The sequence below is a fragment of the Nicotiana tomentosiformis genome, chromosome 2 (assembly GCF_000390325.3).
Source record: "Nicotiana tomentosiformis chromosome 2, ASM39032v3, whole genome shotgun sequence".
Classification (NCBI taxonomy): domain Eukaryota; kingdom Viridiplantae; phylum Streptophyta; class Magnoliopsida; order Solanales; family Solanaceae; genus Nicotiana; species Nicotiana tomentosiformis.
The window spans coordinates 28,783,384-28,794,078 of NC_090813.1; the positions used below are offsets into that span (position 1 = coordinate 28,783,384).

Sequence of the window (10,695 nt, forward strand, 5' to 3'; positions counted from 1 at the left end):
TGGGATAATAATCCCGGATTACTTAATACCGGGATAAAATACTACAATGTCAAAGATGCCCCCTTTTCAAAGCTCTTCCCCCTAAGTCCTTTAAAAAATCTAAGATTAAAAATGAAAATAAAAATTTATCCAAACTATATATCCTATTTTTTGTCCAATGAACCAAACATCTCACAATGAAAATACATCACTAATTAATCCCGTTATTATTTAATTTTCGTATTATAATCCCGTCAAATAATTTCGGAATAATTTGTTCCCAACCAAACCATCCAATTGAGATGTTCTTAGGACCAAATTCCCTTCCACGGCCACATCTCTGATGTATAATGTATGCCTATAAGTTTGTAAAAGATATTCTCCCCAGGGAGATCCCACAAAGCTCCAAGCCAGCACATTAGGGTTACGGTTAGTGGGAGAACAAGATTTCTGTGGAAACTACTTCAACCTAATACGTTAAAAGATAAAACTGTAAAAAAGTTTAAGAATATTTATAAATTATATTATAATAAATATTTATATGTATAAAATATTTATAAAAATTGTATAAATGTACTATCGGGTTTGTTTGCTTTCGAATTGCCTTTTTTTTAAAGTTAAAATCAAACCAAACCAATTATATATGGTGGGGTTTTTTCCCAATACCAAACCATATCGAATTTTTTTTTCCGGTTTGACTCGAATTATTAGTTTGGTGCGGTTTATCGATTTTCTTTGTACACCTCTAATTTTTCATCCATAGTCATCGATGAACTTCACTCATTATAAAAGTATAGTTATAAAATTACTTTTTATTACATTAAATTAACCAAATTTTAATGCTATAAATCTATAATAGTAAAGTCACAAATTTTATTTTTATCGCATTAACATAATTGAATTGTGTTTGAATTGCTCATAAAATATAAATGACTCGAATTAAGTCAAATTTCTAGCTCTAGACAATTATCTTTTCGTCTTTACTGCTGCTATAGCGAGTAAAGTAAAATCACATATGTAAAATTAATTGGTGATGGATAATCTAGATTCTTTTCTGCAAAAACTTCCACGCACAAGGTTCAAGAATCAGGTCAACAAAATGTACTCTGAAATGAATTTACTGGCTTACTAGAAGTAAAGCTTTTCAGCTTCATAGGTAACGAATATACAAACAATTGGATGTCGTCTACAACAGGTTATAAACTTAAAAAAAGATGTCAACGTTCTAAACTATATGAGTTGAACATCACAAATGAAATTTAATCACAACCTCTATGATTTTAAACATCAAAACCAGAGTGACCTCGGTCGTGGTGGAGTGATAATTAACTATTCCTTCATCTTTTATTAGAGGTATCGTGTTCGAGCCCCGAGTATAAAGTCATCTTTGTTAGGGAGCGTTTTACTCTCAATGTGGGATTTTCCGGCGCGAATCTGAATTTAGACTGGTCTCAATGCGGGTACTAGATACTGAGTGGAAAATAAAAAACAACATCAAAAGCAGAGTGAAACACGTCGATTTTTTGGAGATTTGGCACATCTTATGACACTGATAAAGATGTTTTCATCACAAGGGATCCATAACTTTGATTCAGAAGTGAAGTCATAAATTTCTTGGGCTTGATCTAGCAATGCTTTGAAAAGTGGATGATTGAGCAAAGTGATTTTGATTACAAACCTCTTTTGGTATTTCCCTACATATACTACCAAGTGACCCTTTGGAACATCACTTGGGATAGTCTTCTCTTCTTGCAAAAATGGCCATATTGGCCATTTACGGCATTTGTCACAATTAGCACAAGGAATGTCAGGTATGATTCTTTGACATGCCTTGAGAAATTTTCCATCTATCATTTTGATGTTTCTTTAAATAGAATATACAAAGAGGTAGTTGGTTTATGAAGTTAGAGAAGAGGAGATAGATCATAGGGTTGTGTTTATATGAAAGTGAAAAGGGTATATATAAGAGTTGAGGGAGAGCCAATCTTTTGGGATCACTCAAAGGTCAACACTGTTGAGTAACTAAAAGAAGCAAAGCACGTGTGATTGATACTACTATAGAGTCATTTGGTTTGAGCCAAAAAAAAATGCACTCCGGTACACGAAGTATCTTGCATTCACGTAGGGTCCGGGAAGGGCTGCATCTAAAGGTGTAATGTAGACAGTCTAACCTAATGAAAGTATTGGTGGCTGATTCCGCAGCTTGAGTCGGTGACCTATAGATCATACGAAGTGAACTTTACTATTACTCCAAGGTTCCCTTTTGAGTGACTAAATAAAATAATCTCAATAAAATTTTGCACAAAATAATACATTGTTAGATTAGAGAATTAAAGTAACTAATGCTATTTGGTTGGTTGTACAAGAAAAAATAATTTTAGCATAATTAACGCAGCAGTTAAATAACTGTAGTAAATAATATTTCGAATTAAATTATATGAGAATTTGTATATTATTTTATGCAAGATTGAAATAAGAATACGTGAATAATTAGCCATACGTAATTAAAAAATGAACTTAAAGTAAGTTACCATAACATAGAATTTTCAATACTATTCATTGCATAATCGCTTTATTAATATACACAACATAACAACCCCTTTATCATTGTTTATTGCTAAATAATATATATGATATTTATACTTTTGTATAATTAATATGTGAACCAAACAACCCCGAAGTGCTCTAGATGGCTTACACTTTAACAGTAGTACTTCTTGATACGATAGTGTACGAACATGCATTGATGAAGTGTATTGTGCATTTGTAAATTATAAAAAATCTGCACTGGCTCTTTTTTATCTTCTTTCTCATAGGCTAATTTCTTGTTTAGTGATCTGTTGAAAATTTTAATTTAGACCCCACAGATAGAATAAGATATACATGAAAGATGAAATGAGATAAGTTTCTTGGGCAAAGTGCAATGCCCATCTCCCACTTATAATTGTTCTCATGCTATTACTTATCATAACATATGGATGTTTGACGAGAGAGAGGAGTGGGAAGTGGGGGCTTGAAATCTTGAATTGAGTCATGTTCCTCTAAAGTAGTAGGTTAATTTATTCAGAAAGAAATTAACGGGAAAAACGGTGGTTAATACTGGGCGCGCCAATAAAGTTTTGTATTGATCGGCGATGTAGAAAAAAAATTATTTAAGGTGTAAGAATACTGAAGGGAACCTTGGAACACTGTTAGAATTGTTTTTGTGTGGCATATAATTACGAGTTCAAGCTTTAGAATTAGTCATTTATACTTATATTAGGTAGGTTACCTATATCATTACTCACTTGGAATTCGGCTCTTACTTAGACCTCGGATAAATACGAGATATTTCATTCACGAGTGACTTTAAATTTTTCGTGAAGCTTTTTGGAAAAACTTAGTACGAGCTTTTGATTCAAAATGGATCATAAAAGTGTCTTTGGACATGCTTAACCAGATAGGTAATGCACTCAGAAAAAGACTATTTTTATTGAAAGGAAAAGGTTGAAAAATTTATGTGGTTAATAATAATCCAATTAGTAGAGCACTAGATTATTAATTTGGATTAGTGGCGCTGACAGTAGCAATTTCCATGTTAAGATTAAGATTGAGGAAAATTTTCAATATCATTGACTCTTCAATTTTTTTGTACGTCCAATTGTTTATTCGGCAAGGGCCAAGTATACCTCTTTACTTTCGAAAATGATTTAAAAATATCCTTCGTTATACTATTGGGTTATATATATCCATGCAGTCATACTTTTGGTTCAAATATACCCCTCATTTAAACGGAGGGACACGTGTTATCGTGCTGTTGGTCAATTCTAAATATCTCCTAATTAATTAAAAAGATTCATTATCCATACCCGAAAAGTAATTTTTTAAAGCAATTTTTTTTTTTGTAAAAACTGAAAAAAACTGAAATTATTTTTACTAAAAACTGAAAAAAAACAAAATTTATTTTTTTCCAGTTTTTACAAAAAAAACTGCTTTAGAAAAAACTGAAAAATATTTTCTAAAATAATATTTTTGAAAAAACTGAAAACAAAAAGCTGAAAATCAATTTTCTAAAGCAATTTTTTTGTGAAAAAACTGAATTTTTTTATACTAAAAACTGAAAAAAATGAATTTTTTTTCCAGTTTTTCCAAAAAAAACTGCTTTAAAAAAAGCTGAAAAATATTTTCTAAAACAATATTTTTCTAAAAACTGAAAAAAACTAAAAAGCAAATTTCTAAAGCAGTGTTTTTGTAAAAACTGAAAAAATAATTTTTTTTTTCAGTTTTTAATTGTTTTAGAAAATTGCTTTTCAGTTTTCTTTTTCAGTTTTTACAAAAATATTGTTTTAGAAAATATTTTTTAGTTTTTTTAAAGCAGTTTTTAATATTTTTGTTTTTTTCAATTTTTAGTAAAAATGTTTTTTAGTTTTTTTTCAGTTTTTACAAAAAAAAAATTATTTTTCGGGTATGGATAATGAGTCTTTTTAATTAATTAGGAGATATTTAGAATTGACCAACAAGACGATGACACGTGTCTCTCCGTTTAAATGAGAGGTATATTTGAACCCAAAGTATGACTGCAGCGTATAGATAACCCAATAATATAACGAGGAGTATTCTTAGACCATTTTCGAAAGTAGAGAGATATATTTGACCCTTTGTTGTTTATTTAGTCGGTAATTTTTAATGCTAATTAACGTGATTATCCTTTCCATTTTTGCAGGACAACTCATTAAGCACTGCAAATGCGTACTGCCGTACAGTGGTAATCTTTATGTACGCACATCACTTTTCGGCAAGTATAAGATTTTAATATATATGCATATTTGGGACTTTTGATATCTTAAGTTTTGTTTTTTGTATTATCGCTCTTAGACGACGTTAGAAAATATTTATATTTGACAACCGAAAAAGTATATAAAATTTATATAATTTTTATATATAACATACATAATGTATATATAAACAAAAAATATTTTTTTTCGGACTATTATGTTAAGAACGACTATATAATGTCATTTTCCTATTTTTTTGTAAATGCGTATTAAGTACAAATGATAATGGAGAAAGAGAAAAATCACTACAAAAAACTGGAATTAGGTACGAATTTCGTCACTAATCTGTCGCTAAATTGTAGCTAACAAAATTTTCTGATAATCTATCGTTAATCCGTCGCTAAAGAGGATTAGCGAAGAATTTTTCTTTTTAATCATAGATTTCGTCCGTCGCTAATTCCTGTTTTTTAGTAGTGAATACATGTATGCTGCAGTATTTGTGATGTACCTGCTTCCTGCTTCTGTTTTGTTCATTCTGTCGCCAGTGATGACAGTAAAGAAGATACTTTGTTTTTAGCTATGCAAGTATAATAACGTCTGTTTTAGAATAGGTAAAAAAGATGGGCAGACTGAATGTTTGTTGTATTTGAAGGTTTTCCACGATGGGATGATAAAAGTTACGACGGACAAATTCTGTAGCTAAATAGGAAAAATCGTCGTTAATCTATTTAGTGATACATTATCAAGAAATTGTATTAGCTATGAACGATTTAGCGACAGATTAACAACGAAGTTTATAACTAATTCTAATTTTTTCTTTTTGTAGTATATATTAGCCAAAAGGCAGATTGAAACGCCAGTGCTAGTTATGGAGAAACCAGTTGAGTATAGGTTTTTACTCACCTCTAACTTGAATTCTGCTTGATATTAACTGCAATACGATTAACTATTTAACTCAATTACTTTCTTGAATAATCTACTGAAAAATAAAAGAAATTAAGATAATTCCATCACTAGAGTTAATCATGAGGATTAGCCCACTCTTTAATTAAGTCTTGAATTCTGGCTTAAACCTTATTGTACTGCCCTGACCGACAGTTAATTTCTGAAATTTAGAGTACCAGTGCCGAGAGCGGGTTCGGCCGAACTCACTAACTTTGGTTCGAACCCTATATTTATCTTAAAAAGTTCATTGAATATGTATAATTATTAATTTAGAATTTAGTAACATAAGACGATTAAAATCACGAATCCATAAGTTTGAAATCATGGCTTCGCCCAAGGTCAGGGCTGCTTATCGGGTGGTTATTTACGCTTAATGGTTCGGCTTATCGGTTATCGTCTTTTAAATATATTAATCCGCTAGCCATTCGATAAGATATCGGGCGGATTGGTATCGGTTTAGCTATTATCGGGTGGTTTATCGGCCTATTTGAATCTGTATCTGGAAATAATTTACCTTTATGTAATAATTTATAGTCATACAAAATATATATGCCTCATTGCACACCACAAGTTCAAAAGTCTTCTCTCTTTTCTTAATCAGTCAAATAAGTTCACATAAATTGGAGCATGTAATATCTAGTCCCAATGTACGCTAAACTCAGTGTCTATCATCCAGACATCCTTTATAGCCTTGATTTGAGTACACTTGAGTAGCATCAAGTCCATTATCCATTCAAAGTATATCATCTCCAAACCATGCATAGCTTGCGTAAACACGGAGATCGCAACGTCAAACAGTGGCATCTCTATGTCCAAAACCTGTGGTATCCTCATATGTTGATACAAAATGGGCACATTGCAATTAGGGTTGTGCATGGATCGGATCGGATTGGATTTGGCACATTTCGGATTCGGATTCGGATTTCGAATTCTATAAAATGTAATCCGATCCGAATTAATATTGAATTGGATTTTAAAGTTTGAATCGGATCAATATTTCAGATTTCGGGTCGGATTATACGTATTATTAAGGCTATTGCTAATCTAATCGGCTAATGCATCTGCCTTATCTGCTTCTTCTGTGTTCTGTGCTAATACAAACATCTTTTTGTTTTTCATCCCTTTTATAAGCATTGCATCTCTAAGAATTTCTCTGGAGGTTCGAGTTGTTATGCCTCAAAGTTGCAAACTCATACGTATATTTTCTTTGTAAAAAAGGCAATACAACAAGAAAAATTCGTGTTTATACAATTATGAGGGTACTATGGTGCCAATATCGCTAAATCTAGTAATTATAAAGGTAATAGCTTGAAGGAAGATGTAAAGAAAGTACTAACTATCCGAAATTAAAGTTTAGTATTTATACATGCCTTAGTAATTTCGGATTTCGGATCGGGTTATATTATACCAATCCGAATCCGATCTGAATATCCGAAATTTTAATAAATATAATCCGAAATTGAACGGATTGGTTCGGATTTCGGATTTCGGATATCTGATCCAAATGAACGCCCTAATTGCAATATCATGATTCATCATCTTTCTTTTCCATGGTTGCATGAATCTACATGTCATACATACGTATAAAAATATATAAATATAAAAATTCTTAACGGGTTAACTATTTATCCGATAAGAAAATTGAATAATCCGCCCACAAATCGATAAGTCGTTAATAATAAAATTTTAATTTGTTCCCCACCTGTTAATCCGATAACTCGATACCAATAAGCCATTAAACCACTTTGCGGTTTGATTTTCGGTTTCGAACACCCCTACCCATGGCTTGGTTTACCTTTTTGGTTTAAATGTACCTTTAAGGCTAGGAATTCTTTATCAAGGTTAAGCTGTCTTTGATTCTCCACTGCATGCAAGTGCCTCTAGGCTGCTAATCAACGCTCAAATTTCTAACAACTTCCAAATTAAGAATTTAGGTTTTAGAGATATCCAAAACAATATTTGGGATTTGTTTAAAGCAGGAAGTTTTACATTTCTAAATCGTAAAAAGAAAATAGAACAAAGGGGAGGGGGATCTTTGCTTTCAGAGCATTATAGTAAGGAAAGAATATTGGTCATAAAAAATAATCAAATGATTTATAATAACATGCTATCTGCCTTACTACCTACAGGCAAGATATTCTTTGAACATACCACAAGAATGTGGGGTCTTAATCAAGGAAACCTTTGCGGTTACCGATTACACGAGATCGAGAAGGAATATAATTTAAATCTACTTTATTTCCATGTTTTTGACTTGAACAATTATTTGCTTGATTATATTTCGTGATGTTTTGTTGGGTGTGCGAGCCTCACGTTGGTCTCAGAAAAGATTTGGAGTTTACATATAAACAGTGGCGAAGCCAGAAAATTCAATAAGGGTGTTCAAATTTTAAACACCTATTGGAGACTAGTGAGTGAGTTAGGGTAGTTTGGTCATTTCTCACTTATATTAAAAGAGTCGGTTATGTACTCTATTAATACACATATATTTTGTAAATAAGATCTAAGATTGAGAAATACAATTTGAGTTCCTCTTTCTTCCTCCTCTTCACTCTTTCTCAATTCACATCTCAATTCTTATCAATGGATGAAATCACAGATTACATCATGGTATCAGAGAGATCGGTTCTGGATTAGAGCAGAGGATTTCGAGACTGATTAGGAAACCATAGTTGAACTTCGAATTCTAGGGTTTCAACAGCCATGGGAGTTGAGCCATGGGAGAATTAACTAGAAATCTTCAAATTGATCACAATCATCCACTTTTCTTACAAGCTACAGACATTCCTGGTATAACATTGGTTGATATCAAGCTTACATGCCTAGAAAATTATGCTCTATGAAGCCTCTCGATGCGTCAAGCGCTGCTGGTCAAAATCAAGCTAGGGTTCATTGACGGAACCTGCTTGAAGAGCTCCTACAAAGGAGATTTGGCAAACCAGTGGGAGCGATGCAACGCTGTGGTGCTCTCATGGATAGCTGAATTTCAACCTAGTATCATCTACGCTTCGAATGCGAGAAAGGTCTGGAACGAATTCAGGGAGCGGTTTGAGAAATCAAATCTCACCAGACTTTATCACTTGTGGACATCAATTGGAGCCTTGAAGCAAGGTACTGACTCTGTAACTCAATATTACTCAAAATTGAAGGATTTATGGGACGAGATGGACTTGATGATACCTACTTCAGGCTGTGATTGTGAAGAGAATAAACCTTTCATTGAAAAATTTAGAAACCTGCATTTACTGCAATTTTTGGTCGGCCTAAATGAATCATACAGTCATGTTCGAAGTAATGTGTTACTTAGAAGTCCTACACTAACTGTGAATCAAGCATATACTCTAGCTATGCAGGAAGAGAGTCAACGCACACTAGGGATGGATAACACTGATAGAGAACCCTTAACCATGCTAGCTGGTAGAGGGCAAGGTCTCAAACCTAAGAAGCCAGGGTTGATTTGTGAACATTGTGGGTATAAGGGACACTTAACGAAAAATTGTTATAGGATTATAGGATTTCCTTCTGATTTCAAAAGTAAGAAGAAAGCTCAAGGAGTAGGAGGCAAGTCTTATGCCAACGTTTCAATTGGTGAGGCAGAAGGTTCCAATAGCAAGAAATCGCAAGGGAACTTTCTCACAGAAGAGCAGTACAAGCAATTGATGAACGTCTTCAACAAATCTTAATCAAATAATTGTCACTCATTAATGGCAGGTATAACGTTCTTATTGACAAAAATATCCATTTGTGATTGGATAATAGATACTGGGACATCTCACCATATTACCTCACATAGAGAGCTTTTTGTCACGACCCAAACTAACTCCTGTCGTGATGGCACCTATCGTGGAACTAGGCAAACCGACTCATTTCCAAAACAAACCGATATTTTTATTTCAAAGAAATTTCAATGTTATTTAACATAAAAACCTTCGTAAAGGAGTTCAAATCAAAATAAAAGTGCGGAAAAGAAAGCCCGACATCGGGGTGTCACTAGTCATGAGCATCTACTAGAATCTGTCTAACAACATCAAGACTAACTCAGTCTGGAAAATAGCTAAATACAACTAAAGAAAGATAAGAGGGAGAAGAGCAGGGCTGCGATCGCCAGGCAGCTACCTTGCTATCCCCGGGAAACTCTGCAACCAGAACAATCAACAACCGCTACCATGTCCAGCTATACCTGGGTCTGCACACAAGGTACAGAGAGTAACGTGAGTACACCAACTCATTAAGTAACAACAATAAATAAAGACTGAGCAGTAGCGACGAGCAATAAAGCATATAACATTCATATCAGGAAATCTCAGTAAAATACCACATGCTTTTAAAATCAGGATTTGAATCAAAACATCTTGTTTAAACCCACTTCCACTAAAAATCATTTAAAGATATTGTTCAACAGTTTTCAAACAGAGGAAAAATGCAAAGGTGAGAAAAAATGATGAAATCATAAACAGCCCCTCGGGCAAAACATCACTTATATACAGCCCCTCGGGCAAACCTCACAGTCACTCGTGCCACTCGGGCATACCTCACAATCACTTATGCCTCCCAGTCACTCAGCACTCGACACTCGCACTCAGTAGGTACCTGAGCTCACTGGGGGTGTGTACAGACTCGGGGGGAGGGGGGGGGCCTTCAGCCCAAGCACTATATTACGCCAAATCATGGCATAATCACTCAGGCCCCCGGCCTATATCAAATATGCTGCGGTGTGTAGCCCGACCCATAAATATGCAACATACTGTGGCGTGTATCCCGATCCCATAAATATCCTCACAAATCAGGCCCTCGGCCTCACTCAGTCATAAACCTCTCAAGCCACTCGGGCATTTCAGTAAAACAGGGCATTCGGCCCAAAACATTTATATGCATCAAAATAGAGTCATAAAACTGAGTTATGCGGTAAACAAGTATAAACATGACTGTGTATAGATTTTCAATCGAAAACAGTGAGAGAATAGTAAGAAAAGGCCCCTAAGGGTCCAAACAACACTGGCACAAGGCCCAAACATGG

General features: G+C 33.9%; 2 protein-coding genes across 2 annotated transcripts; one reads left to right on the forward strand and one right to left on the reverse strand.

The window, feature by feature from the left end:
* Positions 1 to 1,070: 1,070 nt before the first annotated feature.
* On the reverse strand, positions 1,071 to 1,898 carry LOC104116283 (auxin-induced protein 15A). Its single transcript, XM_009627105.3, has one exon. It carries the CDS (start codon positions 1,831 to 1,833, stop codon positions 1,474 to 1,476), a length of 360 nt encoding a protein of 119 aa, XP_009625400.1. The 5' UTR covers positions 1,834 to 1,898; the 3' UTR covers positions 1,071 to 1,473.
* A 6,632-nt stretch (positions 1,899 to 8,530) lies between these two features.
* On the forward strand, positions 8,531 to 9,361 carry LOC138904531 (uncharacterized). Its single transcript, XM_070193036.1, has one exon. The coding sequence runs from the start codon at positions 8,531 to 8,533 to the stop codon at positions 9,359 to 9,361; it is 831 nt and encodes a 276-aa protein (XP_070049137.1).
* The last annotated feature ends 1,334 nt before the right edge of the window (positions 9,362 to 10,695 follow it).